The sequence below is a fragment of the Panthera pardus genome, unplaced genomic scaffold (genome assembly GCF_024362965.1).
Source record: "Panthera pardus isolate Hobbes unplaced genomic scaffold, ASM2436296v1 HiC_scaffold_24, whole genome shotgun sequence".
In the NCBI taxonomy this organism is placed as follows: domain Eukaryota; kingdom Metazoa; phylum Chordata; class Mammalia; order Carnivora; family Felidae; genus Panthera; species Panthera pardus.
In genome coordinates, this window is record NW_026526810.1 from 4,320,047 (window position 1) to 4,340,663 (window position 20,617).

General features: G+C 49.9%; 1 protein-coding gene across 1 annotated transcript in view; it reads right to left on the bottom strand.

The window, feature by feature from the left end:
* Positions 1-1,634: 1,634 nt before the first annotated feature.
* FAM174B (family with sequence similarity 174 member B) overlaps positions 1,635-20,617 on the bottom strand; it is a 37,350-nt gene continuing 18,367 nt past the window's right edge. The window contains exons 2-3 of the mRNA XM_019460008.2: positions 16,616-16,747; positions 1,635-5,476 (exon numbers count right to left, since the gene is read on the bottom strand). Of these exons, the coding sequence (XP_019315553.2) occupies positions 5,473-5,476; positions 16,616-16,747 (136 nt within the window). The 3' untranslated portion in view covers positions 1,635-5,472. The remainder of the gene's footprint in view (positions 5,477-16,615; positions 16,748-20,617) is intronic.

Genomic DNA, 20,617 nt, shown 5'->3' on the forward strand with positions numbered 1-20,617 from the left:
GCTGATGTCAAGGCCAGCTGAATCAATAATGGTCTCACATCTTATAGTGAGAGAGTCATTATAAAGAAAAACAACGCTATCTCAAAACAGTGGCAATGTCAAAGCACAACCCTACTACATCTTTGATTTCCAAAAAAAAAAGGAGACTGGGAAGATCCCTTGTGAACCCGACTCCAATCTAGCAAATGGTCCATCCTAACGGCACGGGCACCCAGAGCGGGCTCGTCATCACGTGTGGGCGTCCGCTGGTCTCCCCGCCATTGGTTCTCACGTTGCACAACAAGGCTCACAACAAGGATGGAGACCACACACACAGTTTTCCCCGATGCGCAGCCGGTGTCAGTCCCCCAGACTGGGCCCACCCGCTGCCGACGTCTGCTGCATCCAGGTCAGGATTTCAGCAGAGGGTCCCGGCCCGCAGCCTGTTCCCCTTCTCTTGCACCCCCGCCTGGTCCGCATCATGAGGGGCCCCGTGCACGCCTGTGGACACCGCAGCCTGCACACCCCCATCCCTAGCTGCTCAGCCAAGGTGTAGGCACACCAGGGGCCCAGGCAGGACGCCCGGAAGCCAGGGACATTCAGGCAGAGAATTCAACCGTGAGATCTGAAAAGGGAAGGTCATGGGCCTGTGAAGAGGCCACAGACAGAAGGGGGCCTTCCAGAGTGTGGGGTGCCTATTGGGACGTGTGCCTTTCAGTGTCCTTGACCCAGAGCTCAGACGTCTTAGGCCATCCCGCGAGTAAGCTGCAATGGCCTCTGAAGAGAAGCTCCCTGCCTCCTTCCCTCAGGGGAAAGTGCTAGAGAGCCCAGGAGACTCACAGCCCAAGATCTGTCCCCTTTAACCAGCAGACCCCGCAGTGACAAGACCTTCCTGATCCTGGTCCTCTAGAAGACCAAGACCATCCCCAGGCTCCCCACGTGGTTGGCCGCACTCCCAGGCTGTTAAGGCACTAGGCCAACAGGAGACTTGTTTTCCAACGGGGATCCCGGGAGGAGGAGGTGTGGCTCTCGATGGGAACAGCCCAAGGTCCATGGGAAGGACAGCGGAACCCCGAGTGAGTTCCAGGAAGGACACCTGCAGAAAGGACTCTCCAAAGAACTGAACAAGAGAGTGGATGCAAACGCACCTGGCCCACAGGAGGGACTTGAACGCCTCTGGTGACGTGGCTGGCAGCAGCGACATTGTCTTGAGTGACTCTGTGCCAGGCACCTGCAGCATGCGCTTTGCTAAATCATTCCTTTGATCACAACAATCAGAGAAGCCTTGCTCCAGAGGAGTGAGGCCAGGATCCCCCAGCTGGTCAGCAGCCAGGCCGGGAATCGCACGCGGGTCCGTCCATCTGCCTCCCAATCCTCCTTCCCAGTCCCCACCCCCTGCCACACCACACTCAACGCCTCAGCTCGTCTTCCTGCAGACTCTGAGGAGAACCCCCCACACGCCTACCTGCCCCCAGCTCCCAGGACAGGCTGGAGGTTAAACAACGAGGCCAAGACTCCAGGCCCCCTGCTTTGCCAACACCCTAGAGCTCTCTGTGTTCCTGTCCTGTGTGCAAAGCTCCTGGAAAACCCATCCCCAGGAGGACGAGCTTGCAGATAAGCCAACCAACCACACCCAGAAAAGTGTCTCACCTCAGCACATTTTTTTTAAGTTTATTTATTTTGAGAGATACGGAGACCGCGCTAGTGGGGGAGGGCAGAGAGAGAGGAGAGAGAGAGTCCCAAGCAGGCTCCACGCTGTCAGTACAGAGCCAGACGCGGGGCTCGAACCCATGAACCTGTGAGATCACGACCTGAGCCGAAACCAAGAGTCTGATGCTTAACCGACTGAGCCACCCAGGCGCCCTTCACCTCTGCACATTTTGAGTACACTTTACAAGGAGACCCACAGCCAGCTACTTGGTGGACCAAAGACTCGGGTAGCAATATAGGGTACGGCTCACAACCACCTGAGTCTGTCTGGTTCCCAAAAATCATGCAAAATAGACCCCGTTTTCACTACTGTGTGTGTGTGCCCTTGAGTCCACATCAAGTACTCTTGAATTCACTCATAAAATCACAAGAACGTTTCAAGATGCCAGCACTACCAGGCCCAAGGTCAGCCCCGGCCCCCACCTGTCTCAGCAGGAGCCATCTGGGGGGCTTCCTGGGGGAGACCCTTTGTCTGCACTGGGGGAGGGGGGGCTGCAGCAGACACCTCCCCAGGCCCCAGAGCTCGCTCACCCCTGGCCCTGGCGGTTTCAGAGGATGAAACCACCTAATTGCCTAAGACAAGACCTAACCCCAAGCCCTCAGAAGACCCAGGGAACTATTAGTGGGGAGAAATGTACGGAATACTGGGTCCTGCAAATTCATGGTTCCGGGGCCCTGGGAAGAGGTGTGCAGGGGGGAGGGGGCTGCAGGCGGCTCTGTCAGGGAGGACTGCCCGGTGCCGAGTCCCCTCCCCTGCCCTGCCCTCCCCTTTTCTCCAACTCCTTTCCCTCCCCTTCTCTCCCCCCCTCCCCTTCCCTCTTCAGGAAATGACACCACCAATGTCCACTCTGCTGACACAGTTGCCACAGTCTCACCGGCAAGTCTGGGGCATGGGCACACCCTATTCCCTCGGATCTTGCTCTTCTGGATCCTCTCCCCCTGATCGCACTTAAATGGTATCCAAACACAGGAATCCCACTGAACAGGGCAGGGAGGGGAGACAAGACTTTCAGGGACGATGTGCCAATTCCTTACAACACGTCATTTTGCAACAATGCCCCAAACTTTCCCGCATACCGCCCCCCCACCTGCCCCGGCCACAACGTGAGAACAGCCATATAATGACTACGTCCAGGACAGCACACACGGGCGGTAGAGGGAAGGGGTTGATAATTATGAGTCTCCTTTCCCTTCATGCTTTCTGTAGGTACCGACGGCACACCGGGAAGGGCGGGTTTTCTTTGTGTAGAAGGGGGCGCATTGCGGGGGTTGATCCCCAACTGAATCCCCCAAAATAGAAGGTTAGGTGAGGTATCGGCCAACCCTGGGGGCCTCCTGCCGACTCTGGAACATGCCTCCTCTCTGCACCCCCAGCCCGGCCCCTCCCTGGGTGCCCACAGGATCCTACCCCACAGGAGACCCTCCACCACGGCACCTTCCCTGCAGCCCTGCTGGGAGAAAGGACCGCCCCAGACGACTGCAGTGCAAGAGACGTGAAGAGCAGGGCAGACCGCCCCCCCTCCCCCAGCTTCTCCAGAACGTCTAAGGACACCACGTGAGGACAGAAGCAAATAGCCAGCTTTCCTTCCCGGCGCTCACTCGGGCCGGCGGACCCAGCCTGGACTTGGCCCGTTCCTGCCCCTCCAAGCCAGGTAGGTAGGAGGCAATAACAAGCCAGCACATTCTGACACTCTCTTCTCTGGAGACACCCCCAAGATTCTCCAAAATCCCCGCGGCAGCTCCCAGGAAATGACCAGATGTGCCTACACGTACGTGCACAAACACCGCACGCCCGCCTCTCCCCAGCACCATTCCCGTTCTCAGCTTTTCCCTAAACCACCAGGACCAGGTGCCTCCCCCTTAGCCCCCCGCCTCTGCCCTCCTCCAGGCCTTGTGCCCGCGCCCCTGATCACCAGAAGGCACCTCGCTGGCCTCCGGCTTAGAAAACATCCAAAGCGACGCACGCATGGGTCATGCCAAAAGGGTCGTTTTTTGGTTTGTTTTTTTTTTAATTTTTTTTTATTTAAGAGCCCGCAGTGCTGCAGCTCTGGAATTGGGAAGGTCTTTCCTGGCGGCCACACCTGCCAGGCCCGGCGGAAGGCACCTGGAAGGCGGCACCGGGGTTTCTGTGTAAGGCGGAAGAATCCGGCTTCCCCGCACAGGGTTCCAGTCCCAAGGTTCAGAGGGCACACAGCTGCTAGGCGCCGGTCCCACTGAGTCACCGCTCTGGCCCTCGAGTACCCTGTGGGGGGAGAGGTAAAGCAGGCCCGCCCCAGGGACAAACAGGGCGGAGAAGAGCAGGAGGAAAGTCAACAAAGGACGTGCGAAAGAGGGAACAGAGGCACAGCTGGTTGTACAGGCAGGCTCTGCACCACACCCTTGCCCCAGCAGTCTTCCCAGACACCCCCCTCTCTCCTGCAGAGGCCATCGCACCGTCCCGATAGCCAGGGACTGGGGAACCCATGGACCCCGCAGCACTGACGGCCCTTCTCCGGAAACTGAATAACCTGAGAACAGGCGAGTCAGAAACGGCTACGGAGTTTTCACCCACAGCGGTGGTACAGGCCATAAGCAGGCAAAGTGCACGAACCCTGCAGAATGCCAGAAGAGAGGGGATAAAAAACGCAAAACCCCTCTCCAGAGAGAACAGAATCCCAGAGCCCCAAAGGCACTGCTCAAGCAGCTAATCTCAACCTCGGGAAAAGAGCAAAACGGAAGGTCTCCATCCACCAGAGAGGTCAGCCCAAGGCCCTGTTTCCAGAAGCCAGCACATGTCTGGGCACACAGCTCTGAAACGAGCCAGCCCCCCCCCCCAAAACCCCTGATCCACACCTTCAGGAGGGGCCTTCCTGCTGTCACCTCCTGAGTCCCGGTGGGTGTCCGGTCCAGCCTGGCCTAGAACAACTTCAAACGTGGTCCCCGACACTGTGCCTTTTTCAGGCAACCAAATCCCCATCCCTCGGAATCACCACGGTGATTTTCTAAAATTACATTTCCAAGCCCCAACAGTGTAGAACAGGGCAGAGAAACACACGGAGGATGTTACTAACCAAAGGCTGCCTCGTGCTGTCTTTTCCTCCCAGAAAGGGAGAAGTTATTTCACATGTGCACACGCGTGTGCACACACATGTATGCATACACGCACATACATATAGGCTTTTCCCTGATACACAAAATTCTTTGTGAACTAGCTATGTCTAATTCTGCTGGACCCGTTTTTTGAAAAAGGAGAGAAAAGGAGCCACAAACACCAGTATATTTCTGCTAGGGCTGGCTGGCTCTAAACATTTCAACTTTGAACTTTCACATAGCTGTCACCAAAGGCCAGAACTTGGCCAAACCCAAAAGACCACTGAAGGGTCAGACGTCTAGAATGTTGTAGATCCAGGAGAGCAGAATATCAGAAATTAGAAGCTGAATATCCTCTAGGCTTTTTTTTTTTTTTTTTAGGTTCCTGTTAACTTCTGATCTCTTTACTTTTGTGAACAGTTGCCTTAAAGTTACTTTGTTTAAGTCAAAATGTTTCTATCCCTTGCCCCATAGCAAGACAAAAACCCTCTTGAGGAAGACAGGGTGACATTTTAAAGGGGCATCCAGAGGGTAGTAGAGGCGACTCTCCTGCAGTGATATTCTGAGCTGATGTGCGACACACACAACTGTGCCAGAGTTTCATAGTGTTTGTTTTGGTTTCAACATCTCAGACAAGACGGCTTCCAGATCCTTCACATCCCAGGCTGCAGCTGACCAACGTTCCACAGGATGCCAACATGCTGGATATAGATTTTACCTAAAAGAAAAAGAAGAACCAGTCAATGCCCTCGGCAGAACCCTGCATCCATTCTGACCCTCACAGTCTCTACCCTATAGGTCACACTCACCCAACCACAGGACCTTTGAACATGCTATCTGGAAGGTAACTCCTTCCGTTCCTTCAGCTCCTCGCTCAGGATCCTAGCTCCCCATGCAGACACCCTAGTACAGAGCTGCTTTTCTCCTTGTACTTCTCCTTCCTAGCAGTGCTACTGGTGTTTACCCCAGGGCTCCACAAAATTTTTCTGTCGAAGTCCAGACAGTAAACATTTTCGACTTTGTGGGCCCTACATTCTCTGTGGCAACTACTCAACTCCACCCCTGTGGAACAAAAGCCACTGTGGATAATAGGAACATGCTTGAGCATGGCTGTGTTCCAATAAAACTTTATTTGTGGACACTGAGATTTTATTTGCAAATTTTTACAGGTCATGAAACGGTAGGCTTCTTTTAATTCTTTTTCAATCATAAAAAATCATTCTTGGCTCACGAGCTGTACCAAAACCAGGCAGACAGCCATATTTAGCCCATGGGCCATAGTTTGCAAATCCCTGGTTTATGCAATTATCTGATTCATGTCTGGCTCTTGCTTAGGCTGGGGGCCCCTTGTAGGCAAGACCCATGTCTGAGCTCACTCACCTTTAAACCCCCGGCACCAACCACAGTACCAGGAGTGAAAGAAAGCCTGGAACCTAAATCCACTCAAGACATCATCCAAAGAGACTCAGGAGAGGAGGGAAAATCTGTGAGGTCAGAGCCACCAATGTCCTCTGCTCATGTTTGATCATGGGCATCAAAAAATCATACATGTAAAAATAGTGGGGATTTAGGAGAATTTACAAAATAATGAATTTCTTTTCATAATGTTACATGACCCCAAATATAAATATTACCATCATCATCAGGTAACTATTTTCTAAAAGATAACAAACATCCTATTTTTAGGAAATACACACTTAAGTATTTGCCAGAAAGGAACATGATATATGTAACTTACCCTCAAATGGTTCAGGAAAAAAAAAATCTGTATGTACACACACACAGAGCCATCATAAGGTGACTGAGGTGAAACGTTATACCAGGAAAATTTGGGTAAAGAGTATACTATTTTGGGGAGCACCTGGGTGGCTCAGTCGGTTGAGCACCCAACGTTGGCTCAGGTGATGATTTCACAGAGACTTCAAGTCCCGCATTGGGCTCTGTGCTGACAGCTCAGAGCCTGGAGCCTGCTTCAGATTCCCTGTTTCCCTTGCTCTCTGCCCCTCCCCCACTTGAGTTTTGTCTCTCTCTCCAAAATAAACATTAACAAAAAAATGTTTTAAAAAAGAGTATACTATTTTTGTTTTTGCAACTTTTTTTAGGCTTGAAATTATTTAACAAAAACTTTCAAGAAAAAAAAAAAAAAAAAAAGCAGGGGCTCCTGGGTGGCTAAGTTGGTTAAGCATCTGAGTCTTGATTTCAGCTCAGGTTGTGATCTCACAGTTCACGACTTTGAGCCCCACACTGGGCTCTGTACTGACAGCACAGAGCCTGCTTGGGATTCTCCCTCTCTTCTCTCTCTCTACCTCACCCCCACCGTCTCTCTCAAATAAAAAATACACTTTTAAAAAAAGAAAAAACACAAAGATACACTCATATTGGCCACTAGGATACCCTACACAGCAGACTGGTGGGCGGAAAAGACAAGTTGCCACATCCGTGTCCAATCTGTGCAGGGTGGCTTTTTTCCAGCATCCACATGCGCCCTCCTCCCTTGGGCTGGGGAGTGGGGGCTAATCTCCCCCAACTGACATCCACGGAGCCCAGATGCTCACCCCCACTCTACAGATGCAGCCTGAGGACCTCAGATGTAAAGACTCCTACCAGGGCTGTCCCCTCCCACAAGAGTCAGGCTACATCCACTGCAGGTTCGATGTAGGGGGACCAAGGGACTGGGGACCGAGCTTTCAAAGCTTCCAAAGACCAAGAACGGGACCCGAGTGAAGGGACTGGATTCCCAATGGCTCCACCGAAGCGGCCGTGCCTAGGAAGGGGAGCAGACTTGGGCGCTGGCCTGCTGAATCTGGGAGGAGCAGAGCATGAGGAGTCACAGAGGCACGGACTTCACGTAGGGGACACAGGCCGGAGACTCACCTTCTGATCCGGGGACATACATCTCAGGGATGCCGCGAGACCACACCCAGGGTCGTCCGCCAGGCCCCTGTCTGTGCCCACGCCCCCAGGCAGCCGCGAACACCCCTGTGCTTATAGAATAAATGTGCTCGAAGGACGGGGCGGGCGCAGGGGGCCCCCCATGAATCACCACACTCTGCACAACTACTCAGCTCCTCCACAGCACAGTGGGACAGGGGGGAAAGGAAACAACAGAGTTTACACACACCTCCCGAGGGGAGCAGTCACCCTGGGTGCCTGCGATCGCCCTCAGGGGGGTCACCAGCTCTCCAGAAGGAGGCGAGCCCCATCACAAGTCTGGGCCGTGGGGTTGGCTTCAGACTCTCCGGTGACGCTGTGACTCAGGAAGCTCCAGGGGACCGTGGACACAGACACTAGGGCTCTCTGTTTCATCTCCCTGCCTCCCCAAGGCCATGCAGATTTGGGGTTCTCCCCCGGAGGGCCCCGTGGGGTGGGGGACGGGCTCACGGCTGCAGCTCCCCCGGCTCTCCCTCCACTCGCTCAAACCTGCACACATCACACATGCTGTCAACTCTCCCCCTCACTCCTCCCCGCCCCTCAGTCTGCCTTGGGGTGCTTCCTTTCAAACCCACCATGAGTTTCACCTCCTCTGGAAAGAGCTTCCTGCCCTGGCGAGGTAACCCTCCTGGCTGTCCACAGCACCCCGTTCTCTCCTCCCAGCGGTTCCCAGGTTTCTGGCTGTCGCTCCCCAACCCCTGCCCCAGTCTCAGCACAAGCTCCCGGGGCACAGGCCAGGTTCACCCAACCTCACTCACAGTGAATGGAATTAGCAGGCTCGCGAGCCGGACACACAGAGGTGGGGGACGTGCAGAGATTTCTAGAAGGACTCTCTCAGCCTCTTTCTTTTCCCCAGAACAGCCAAACTGCTAACAACACTCCTGCTTCATCAAGAAGAGAGACCCGAGAGAGTCTCAGAGCTGAGCTCCCCGCCCTCCCTGGCAGCTCCCTGAGAAGTGAAGACACATTTGGGCTCCATACCCCATGCTTATTCCTTTCAAACCTCCAAACATCCTGTGCAACGACACTGGGTTGTAACCATGTAACCATCCCGGAGAAGGAGAAGGGCGTGTCCCAACCTGTCTGTGTCCAGTGCTTTGTCTGTCAGCAGAAAAAAGCCCTTGGGGCACCTGGGTGGCTCAGCCAGTGAAGCATCCGGCTTACCGCTCAGGTCATGACCTCAGGGTTTGTGGGTTCGAGTCCCGCATGGGGCTCCATGCTGACAGCTCAGGGCCTGGAGCCTGCTTCGGACTCTGTGTCTCCCTCTCTCACTGCCCCCCCCTCAAGAATAAATAAACATTTTAAAGAAGAAGAGCCCTCAACACACAGGGTGTTGCATCTCTGCACCTGTGAGCACCCTAGCAGCCGACCTCTCCGCACAGCGGTCCAGGACACCTCAGGGAGGTGAGGCGAGGACCACCACTGCATGTCAACCGTGCTCCCGCTTTCATCCAGGACACCAACCACAGTAAGGAGCAACCAAACAACGTGGCCAGCTTTTGCAAAAGCACTGCTAAGATTGTTTGTGCTAGGTTTTGGGTTGTTTAGTGGGTTGTTTTTTTTTTCCTTTGTTCTTTTCACTTGATTCTTCTGTAGCCCTATAAGCTCTGTGTGTGTGTGTGTGTGTGTGTGTGTGTGTGTGTGTGTGTGCGCGTGTGCGCGCGCACATGTGTGTAGGCAGGAGACAAGTCACATTCACTTAGTGGTAAATTTTCATCGCCACGCAAATTCCTGTTGGTATAGGTTCTCTGCTCAGAGACCTAAAACTCCAATCTTTTTACGGTGCATGATACCTTAGCAGAGGACTGCCCCCAGATGGCCAATACTGCTCTTCAAAGACACAGAAACGTCCCCTGACATGCCCGTCTTTCAGACAGGAGCTCAGCCTGTACAGAAGAGGGCTGGCAAAGCATCGTCCAAACAGGTAGGGGGGTGACCCCCTGCTGTTGTCTGAGGTCCAGGTAGGTTACTCCGGCATCCTCAGGGGAACCTGTGGGTCGCTGATTCCTTCCCGGCCTCAGAAGCTCACCATACCCCATCGTCCCTACAGCTGCCCACATGTTGACGCTCCTAACAGCTTCGTTCCTCACTCTAGAACCTTCGTTCCAGAAGACAAGGAAGCAGGGAACAGAAGGGCCATTTGAGCCCGACCTTCAAGAAGTCACTGCTCTGGGGCACCTGGGTGGTTCAGTCCATTAAGCATCTGACTTCAGCTCAGGCCATGATCTTACGGTCCATGAGTTTAAGCCCCGTACGGGCTCTGTGCTGACAGCTAGGAGCCTGGGGCCTGCTTCAGATTCTGTCTCCCTCCCTCTCTCTGCCTTTCCCCAACTCTCTCTCTCTCTCAAAAATAAGTAAACATTAAAAAAAAATTTTTTTTAAGTCACTACTCTGTGCTTAGCAACTTCCATAAGGTGTCCAGGACTCTGAGCCCCAGGCTCAGTCTAGCACAAGTAAGTCAATCTGCTTTCTCCTGCTCCCAGCCTTGCCTCCAGGGGCCTCTTGCTGCAAACAGCCACCTAATGCCCTTTGTTCCAAAGACAAGATGCCAGGCACAGCACCTGGCATCCCAGCGGAAAGCTCATGGCTTTCTAATGAGATTCCCACAGGAAGCTCTATTCACAAGAGGGTGGGAGGCGGGCACTTGTAGAATGCATGGCTGGATTCCCACAGGCCACATCTTTTCCAAACCTAAGAAGCAGAGGGACGTGGCACGCAAGCTTGGGCGGGAGGAGCAGTGGGTCTCCCCAGCTCCCAGCACCCACCTTTGCACCCCACGTGTCACAGCCGCCACTACCACCTACAGACAACCGGGAGGAAGGTTGGCACCTGCCTCGCCACCGGGGGACACGCCCAACGGGTGTCACAGGGGTCTCCTGTAGGAAAGTGGGGATGCACGAAGACCCGGAACATCAGCCACAGCCGCACGCCAGGCCAACCAAGCTCAAAGCACACACAGCCGGGGTTCAAACGCCTTTGGAAACATGGAACCATTCCAAAACCCCAGGGTTCTCTGTACTCCGGTTAGCCAACATTTATTTCTTCTAATTAGCCTTTTTAAGGACAGAACAGGGAACGCATTTCCACAGACTTTGTTTCCCTCCACGCCCCCGCCCCATCTGGCCCTAAACACTGGAGGTCTTATCTCATGGCCTTGAACATCCCAGTTGCCCAGGAGCCTAAAAAGAGGGCTACGCACAGAAGTCAGGAAGCCCTGGCCGCCTTCTCTCCATTTCCTGCCGGGCTGATGCGGCCAGGCTCTGCGTCCCAAAATGTCATCAAAGAACAGCACGTGTAATAGTATGGACCAAGTTACTGCCTCACTGCCCTGGGCACCGACAACACGATTTTCCTCTTTGCAGTCACTCATAAAATAACCCAAGGTCATAATTCAGCTGCATCGATTTAAATGCAGTCTGTTTCCCAGAGGGAACCCCAATATTTCGCTGAGCTAGGTCTAAACAGGAAAGACAAGTACCTGTGAAGAGATTATCAGGGGCAGACAGAGAAGTTCTCAAAAAACACTAACCCGAACATAAAACTGGTCTTAAAATTCGTGTTCTTTCAAACTTATTGACCTATAAAGTTGTTTGTAACATTCCGTCCAGGTGGAAAACTGTTCCAAAGCAGCACGTGTAACACGGTCCTACTTCTACAAAAAAAGAAAATTCACAGATATGTACTCACACACACTCTAGTGGTTACCGTTAAGTAGTGAGATTACAGAAATTTTATTTTTCCTTTCTCTTCTCTGTAATGTGCATAGCATACATGACATCTGTAATAAGGAAAGCTGTCACTCTCAGTCTTCCTAAATGGTCGGTCATCTCTGGGCCTGAGGGCTAGAGCAGTCTTGTGTCTGGTGACCAAGCTCCAAGTTCGCTCACATCCTGGTATCATTTCAACCACAAACAACACAACCAGGAGCTGCTTGAAGTTCGACAGACAGGAGGATAGTGCCTGGTGATGAGGAAAGCCTGCGGGAGGCAGCTAAAGTAGATTGTTACAGAATAAACACTGGGGCGTCGGGGTGGCTCAGTTGGTTACATGTCTGACTCTTGATCTCAGCTAAGATCTTGATCTCAGGGTCATGTGTTCAAGCCCCATGTTGGGCTGAAAAACACAAAAAAAAGAAAGAAAGAAAAGAATGAAAAGGGGACCATGTCTACACGATTCAAAGATTAAAAAGATAGTAAGAGAATGCTGTGAGCAACGTTAGGACAATAATTTGAAAACTTGGATGAAGTGGAAAAAATCCCAGAAATACGACCCATATCAAAACTAACCCAAGAAGAAACAAAGACTATGTAGTCCTATCACTGTTCAAAGGACTGAACATCAATAGGGTTTTTTTTGTTTTTTTTTTTTACTCTTTACACACAGAAAACATCAGGATCCGGTGAGTTTCAGCATGTTCTACTAAACATTTAGGAAACAAATATTTCTAATCTGATACAAACTGTTCCAGAGACACAGCAAATAAGGAACCTACCCTACCTTGCTTTATAAGGAAAACGTGTCTTACTAGTAAAACATTTACCAAAGCCTGACAAAGATATCACAAAGTAGGAAAAGGACAAAGCAATCTTGGTCACTCAGACAACCAAAGAAAGCCCTAAATAACTATCATCAAAGCGGCGTGCATGACAGGATAACACAATGACAATCAAGCTCCTTTTGTTGCACAGACGCAAAGTTGGTTTAATATCAGAAAAATCTAACACAATTTCACCACCTTAACAGATGGAAGGTTAATAAACAGTATGACTGACCCTCTCAACAGAGCTAGAAAAGGCATTAAAATAAAATTTGACATGAGCAAACTAGGGACAGAGGGAACCTTTGCAGGAAAGAAATTCTACGAAACCCCACAGCTGCCACCACTCTCAGTGGTCAGCATGGAAAGCACACACTTTAAGGTCAAGAATAATGCAGAATGTCTATCGCTTCTATTTAACAACGATTTAGAGGCAGAGGCGCCTGGGCAGCTCAGTCCGTTAAGCGTGTGACTCTTGCTTTTGGCTCAGGTCGTGATCTCACAGTTCAGGAGACCAAGCCCCGAGTGGGGTCTGTGCTTGGGATTCTCTCTCTCCCTCTCTCTCTCTGCCCCTCCCCTGCTCATGCTCTCTCTCTCTCAAAATAAATAAAGAAATATCTTTTTAAAAAGTCACCACGTGCTGAGGGGCCCCATGCACTGCTGTGTCATGTGGAGCTGGAGCCACCCACTATGAAAGTGGCCAATGACCTACTCCAGAGCATATGCTCCGAGACCCTGTGTCTTTTTTTTTTTTTTTTTTTTTTTTTATGTTTGTTTATTTTTGAGAGAGAGAGAGAGAGCACGAGCTGGGGAGGGGCAGAGAGAGAGGGAGACACAGAATCCGAAGCAGGCTCCAGGCTCCCAGCTCAGAGCCCAACACGAGGCTCAAACTCATGGACCGTGAGATCATGACCTGAGCCAAAGTCGGATGCTCAACCGACTGAGCCATACAGGCGCCCCTCTGACCCAGTTTTTCACCTGTTCTTGCCCTTGAAACAAACCAGGGAGCATACTCAGACTTTCGTAAAAGCAAACGTGAGGCTCCCGGGTGGCTCAGTCGGTTGAGCATCCGACTTCGGCTCAGGTCATGATCTCATAGTTTATGAGTTCGAACCTCACGTCGGGCTCTGTGCACACAGCTTGGAGCCTGGAGTCTGCTTCAAGTTCTGTGTGTGTCTCTCTCTCTGCCCCTCTCCCCTGCTCACACGTGCTCTTTCTCTCAAAAATAAACATTAAAAAAAAATGTATTATCTGTTACCTAACACCTACCAGGGGGTTCAATTTAATCATCTGCTTTTAGAAACAAAACCACTATGCCGAAGACATACCTGCCTTCCTACGTTTACTGCAGCATTATTTATGACAGCCGAGACATGGAAACAACCAAAGTGTCCATGGACAGATGAAAAGATAAAGAAAATGTAGTGGGTATATATATATATGTAATGGAATATTATTCAGCATAAAAAGGAAGGAAATCCTGCCATTTGCAACAACATGGATGGACCTTGAGGGTGTTATGCTAAGTGAAATATGCCAGACAGCGAAAGACGAATACAACATGATCTTCCTCATATGTGGAATCTCAAAAAAAACACCATACTCATAAGAAAAAGAGACCAGATTTGTAGTTAGCAGAGGTGGAGGGTTGGGGGTGGGGGACTCGGGTGGAGATGGTCAAAGGTGCAAGCATCCAGTTAAGAGATAATACATACCGGGGATGGCTGTGGCTAACACTGCCTTACGGTGTACCTGGAAATTGCTAACGAAGTACCAATGTCAATTCAGCACGTACGGTCAGCCTAGAAGAGGCACTTGCTCCATTGTTTGAAGTACTAAGATGAGCCGTGGAATTTTCTTAATCTGACAGTGGTTTCAATACTTCTTTTCATGATACCAGACACAATACGAATCCAGCAGTCTCTAAGCCACAGTAATACTTGTGTCCATGTGCTCAGGAAAGGGCCCCTTTGGGGATGCCTGGGTGGCTCAGTGGTGAAGCATCCTACTCTTGGTTTCGGCTCAGGTCATGATGTCACAGTTCATGGGTTCGAGCCCCACATTGGGCTCTGCGCTTAAGAATGCAGAGCCTGCTTGGGATTCTCTGTCTCTCCTTCTCTCTCTGCCCCTCCCCCGCTCACCCTCTCCTCTCTCTCTCAAAATAAACATTTAAAAAAATGTTAAAAAAAATAAAAGAAAGAAAGAGCCCCTTTTCCTACCTTACACTAAAGTCCAAGCCTAAAGATAGACTATCTGGACAGATTGATTGATGTATTTCTTTGTTAGGGTCTTTTCCTATTTAGTGAGATGCAAGGCTTCCACAGCTAGTTCAGTCATGAAGTATGGATGAGATTCTATTTAAGTGTCTCAGCATCAAAACAGTACGTTGAGCCCCGTAAGCCCACAAGGGCTCCCTACTGTATAATACTTCCAGGCCTGCAGGACACAGCAAACCCTCTTCATTGTGACTAATAACGAGGACAGAGTTTTCTTCACGTTATGTTTTATTTCTGTGCATTGAACATGAGACCGATGAAATGGCTAAGCAATAAAACCAGTATGACCACGAACTTTCTTACGTGTATATTATGTGATAGTATTGATGAGTATCACTGATTGTTCCCATTCTACTCAAAGGGCTACTATTTACCTAACATGCAAATTATAGCGAATGGTTTTGCTCTGCTATCTACTATAATTAATCCATGCTTTAATGTTTGTGTATTCTTAAAATGTAGGTGTGATTTTTTTTTAATGTTTATTTGGGGGGGGTGGGAAATGTGAGCATGAGTGGGAGAGGGGCAGAAAGAAAGAGGGAGACAGGATCTGAAGCAGGATCCATGCTGACGGCAGACAGCCCGATGCAGGGGTCAAACTCACAAACCATGATATCGTGACCTGAGCCAAAGTCAGAGCCAAAGTTAAGAAACCGGTTGAGCCACCCAAGCACCCCCAAGAAAATAGCATTTTTTTAAGTTAAAAATACATACATATATTTGTAAAACACCTGGCAATATACGTAACAGAAACTTATAAAACATTTATGGAGACATTTTTGAAAGTACTGAAAGACATTTTTTTTTAAATACCTAAGTAAATGGAAAGTCATCCCATATTCATGGATTGGAAGGATTCTCACAAAGGGGCTGATTTCCCCCTAAACTGATGCATGGAGTCAAAATCCCAAACATGCTTTTGTTGAACCTGACAACTGATTTATAAAGAAGGGCCAAGAACAGCTGTGCTGACAAAGAACAAGTCAGGAGAGGCTGTGGAAGACTGGCCTTCTCAGGAATGGAAACGCTGCATGTGCTGGTTAATCTGACGTGTCAACTTGACAAGAGTCACAAGGTGCCCTGACATTTGGTCAAACATTCTGAGTGTGTCTGTGAGGGTGTTTCTAGAGATTAACAATTTTATCAGTAGACCAAATGAAGTAGATTGCCTTGTCTGATGTGGGTGGGCCTCGTCCAATCAGGTGGAGGCCAGAATAGAACAAAAGGCGGGTAAGAGGGAATTCACTCTCCCCGCTAACTGTTCTCAAGTTGGGCCACTGGTCTCCTCCCTCACTTGGAACAGGACTTACATCCCTGGCTCTCCTGGTTCTCAGACCTTCAGACTTGGACCTTTATAATAAATCTTTCTTTATGTAGATACATATCCTATTGGTTCTGTTTCTCTGGAGAGCTGTCCAGGGAAAACTCAGGATTGGGTCCAGCCTGGACCTGTAGTTCCCCTTTGTCGGCAATAACTGGAAACTTAAGCAAACAACTTCCTCTTCTCTGAGGCTTTGAGCCCTCATCTCTAATCTATACTCACCCCCGTCCTTACATTGAGAATCTCATACATCCAAAGTGCACACTCCAAAAGAATCCAAAACGCAAACTACAACCCTGAAGTCACAAAGTCATTCTGACTTTCCTACAGGCTCCCTTTCTCATCGGTAAATTCCAGCCAAGGAGTAACCCTCGCCCCACTCCACGCTCTCAGCCATCAGTTTTAGAGTGGCTGAAAGAGAAGTGTCCATTTGTGGGCAGTCTGTGGCACAGGCAGCTGCCAGAACCAGATCCCCGCAGGCAGTGCGCGAGCAGCTCGTTGTCTGATATTCAGTCCCCCTTTTCTTCACGCAAAGCTGATTCCTCCAGCGTTCGCATTTGGGAAAGTGGGAATAACCATTTCTCTGCCAGCTTTCTGGGTGCTGTGCATTCTAGGAAGGGATCAAAGCGGCTCCCCCCATAAGCAGAACGCCCCAAGGTCAAACACATAACCAAAGAACAAGGACACATGGACGCCACCCCTGGCCTTGCGCTGTTTTCCAAGGTGAACCGTCCCACCACGCCAACACCCGAGGGCCCAAGGAGGAAGCTGCTGCCCCCCCAACCCCCGTACCTGTATTTGATGTCAAATACTGTGGAGTCCTCATCCTCATCCTCCTCTTCGTTCAGCGGGGCCATTTCCACTCGCTCGGCTGGAGTAGTGATGATGTCATACTTGCGGGTCTTCTTCAACCTCTTTCCCGACCTGGAGGAAGGGAGGCACGTTCCTGAGAACTCTGTGATGCCCAGAGGTAAGTGGCGTTGCCCCCTCCCGCTTGCTCCGGGCAGCCCTGGCAGATGTCCCAGCTCCCTCCCTTTCGGCCATGGGAACTCTTACAGATTCCGGACCTCGCCAATCCTCTTGGTCCTCACCTGCAAAGTGGAGATGATCATGCCTGCCCTGAGCACTGAAAAGCCCAGTGAGCAAATAAATAGTACCCCAATGCAATATTTTTAAAAGGGTAAAATTAATGCAAAGAAAATCTGCGATGAGCCAAAGATGAAAATGTTCAATGAAGACAGGATCCAGCCCTGGGTTTGCATGGGCGTGACACATCTGTCCCCTTGCCCCCTCCCCCGCCCCCCCCCCAAGCATAGATGTCACAGGTGGCACTGACAGGCCAACCAGGTGGGATCTGGGTCAAGGCTCAGGCACTCTCCACCTGTGTGATCTCAGGCAAGTTGGTTAATCTCCCTAAGCCTCAGTTTCCTCCTAAATAAAATAGGATACGGACAGTATTTGCCCCTCACAGGCAAGAGAGAATTAAATGAGATGGTGAATTCAAGGAGCCTACACACAGGAGGCTCTCAGCAAAAGTTACTGTTAGTAAAAATAATAAACAAACAGAAGTGCTATAGCCTCTCTCAGATGACAAGGACTTGTAAAAAAAAACAAGTCAATATCATTTCCAGCATGAGGATTTATGGGGACAGTGAGTTATAACACGAAGCTTTTACCTCTGGGATGGTAAAGGGTCACCGCGAGCCACCGGGAAAGTGCTAAGACACGTCCTTCGGTCTCTGGCGTTAGTCACTCTGCACGAAGGATGCTACATTTATCAGGGCAGGGCTGAAAGTTTATAATGCCACTGGGAATAATACTATTATCATGACTACTGATGCTCTTTGCATTTATTTCTCCACTATCTTGACTATTTTCCCAAATGCCTTGTATTCTACGGTGTCTCTCCGTTTTGACTACATTTGATACTGTCTATGAGAAGCCAGACAACCTCCTCCCTGCAAATAATCATAAATGGGGCACTGAAGAATCGTACACTCTGCACATTCCTCCTGCAGACTGTCAGCTCTTCCCAGGTGGTGACCACATCCAGGATACACGCAAGACCTCTTTGTCCCCCACATGCAGAAATTCTTTGGTCAGTTTGTAAAATGATGAAATAAGAAATTCACTTTAAGGTTTCTTTTTTGTATATGCTTTTTAAAGTTTATTTCTTTATTACTGAGAGAGACAGAGCACGAGCAGGGGAGGGGCAATAGAGAGAGAGGGAGACACAGAATCCGAAGCAGGCTCCAGGCCGTCAGCGGTCAACACAGAGCCCGACGCGAGGCTTGAACCCACGAACCATGACATCATGACCTGAGCCGAAGTCAGATGCTTAACTGACTGAACCCCCCAGGCGCCCCAACAGTCAGGTTTCTCATAGTTTCTTAGCAACAGCAAATTGTTCTTGTCTTACCTGGTATGATTTACCAAAAACATGAAACTGTCACTTACGTAGAAAAAGTAGATATTTACCTGTATGTGTACCTGTATCTTCGGCATAAAGCACCCTATACAACCTCTAGTACCTGCTCCTTGTGGTTTTTCAGGGAGAGACTTCGAGAGACAGGGGGAAACCAGCTATAAATTCTGATGACTGGGGCACCTGGGTGGCTCAGTCGGTTAAGCATCCGACTTTGGCTCAGGTCATGATCTCTCGGTTCATGAGTTTGAGACCCACATCGGGCTCACTGCTGTCAGCCTGTCAGCACAGAGCCCACTTCGAATCCTCTGTCCCCACCCCTCTCTGCCCCTCCCCCATTTGCCCTCTCTCAAAAAGATATGAAACATTAAAAATAAAAAGTCTGCTGATCACCACACCCTACCATAAAGCTCTCTGCCCTACCTGGACAGACACACACACACACACACAGAGGCATGGGTGTGATTGCTTGTATCTCAAACGTGAGATGAGGCATGGTACCAGTACCAAGCTTGGGGGGTAAGAGGGGCACAGCCAGCCGCCTCCCCAGTGGTCCTGGACAATGGCATTTTAGAAGGAGGCTTTATGCAGGAGCATAAACACTAACCTTGTAAACACCACTAGTCCTACATTCTCAACCCTCAACAGACTCTTCTTTTCTATCCACCTCCCCCCAAAGGAGTAAAGTAAGTCTCTGCCTTCTGCCCTAGCTGACTCATAATCCTTGACCAACTCCATCTCCGATACTGGACAGGGGAGATTAGAAACAGCTTCCAGACGCCACAAGCCACCCAAGACAAAGGCACAAGGAACCACCATCCCCAAGCCCTGAAGACGGGTCAACATCCCCATCTCCGCAGACCCTCACACCACACCTTTGTCAGGAAAACAGCCCCACATCTCCACCCAGATGACTCACAGCTGTTCAGAGCTCTCTGCAAAGCCTGGCTTTGCAAAGGTTTTTGCCCAAAGAGACCGACAGCCTGATGGTTTCGGGCTGAGGAATCACAGTGCTGTTTGTAACTCTTTTTCAGGTACAAGGAAGCCTAGAAAATGCGAAATCTGATCTGAAAACCTCGTGGTACACTCGGAACTTGAAACCTAATTTAGTCATTGGCCCTGGAGCAGGACTGACTGCTGACTCTGGAAGAAGGTTCTGGAGGCTCTGACTTTAGCTCTGCTTCATGGGAGTGGATCCCTATCACCCCTCAAATCACCTCCCTTCTTCCTGATGGTTTATAGAATCTCATCATGAGAAAATTAACTTAGCTAGTTTAAAATAAGACCCTTGAACAGTTACGCAGGGGAGAAACTGGAAAACACCACCAGCTTCTAGAATGTCACGGCCTACTTGGTTTAATGCCACCCATTCCAACCATGTGACCTCAGAAAATAATTTTAAACCCCAAGATTACACCAAAGGTGTAATGGTTAATTCTATATGTTAATTCTGTATGTCAACTGCCACAAGGCGTTCAGGCATTTCATCAAACATTACTTCTGGGTGTTTCTGTGAGGGTATTTCTGGATAAGATTAACATCTGAATTGACAGACTAAGTAACAGACTGCTCTCCTCGGTGTGGTGGGCCTCATCCAATCAGCTGAAGGTCTGACCAAAACATAAAGACTGACCTCCCTGCCTGACTGCCTTTGAGGTGGGACATTGTTTTTTGTTTGTTTCTTCCTTATGTTGACAATTAAGCTGAAAAGCTAGCTTTTCTTGGGTTTCAGGCCTGCCATCCTTGGGATGGGAACTTACACCATTGCAAGCTCTTGGGTTTCTAGATTGCACGTTCTCCTTGCAAATCTTGGAACTTGTCAGCCTCCTTAATCTTGTAAGCCAATTACTTAAAATATATATATATATATATATTATATATATATATATTAAAATATATATATATACATATACATAAATCTATTGACTGATTATATACAAGTGATTAATGTTTTAATAATATAATTCATGTGTTACATATTGATATATGTTCCGTGGCTCTTAGAAAGATAGAAAGATAGATCGGTCGATCCATCCATCCATCGACCCTCTTGGTCCTGTTTCACTAGGAGGACCCTGACTAGGGACAAGAGGCCATTAACAAGGGCCCTCGTGCATGCTTTAAATGCCAGTTCTGACGTAATGAGCTGAAGAAATTACATTTCAAATGATCAGCTCTCTGAGACACAGAAACATCACAAACAAGGAGCGATGTCACTGTTCCACGACTGGACGTGTTAACAGGGAAACTGGGACCCAGTGAGAGGCTGAAGAGACCCAGACGCATGGACAGCGGCCTCCAGGGACAAGTGCCTTCGGTGGAGGGGGGCGGTCACGGTCAATGCACAAGCTACGCACGCATTCAGGTGG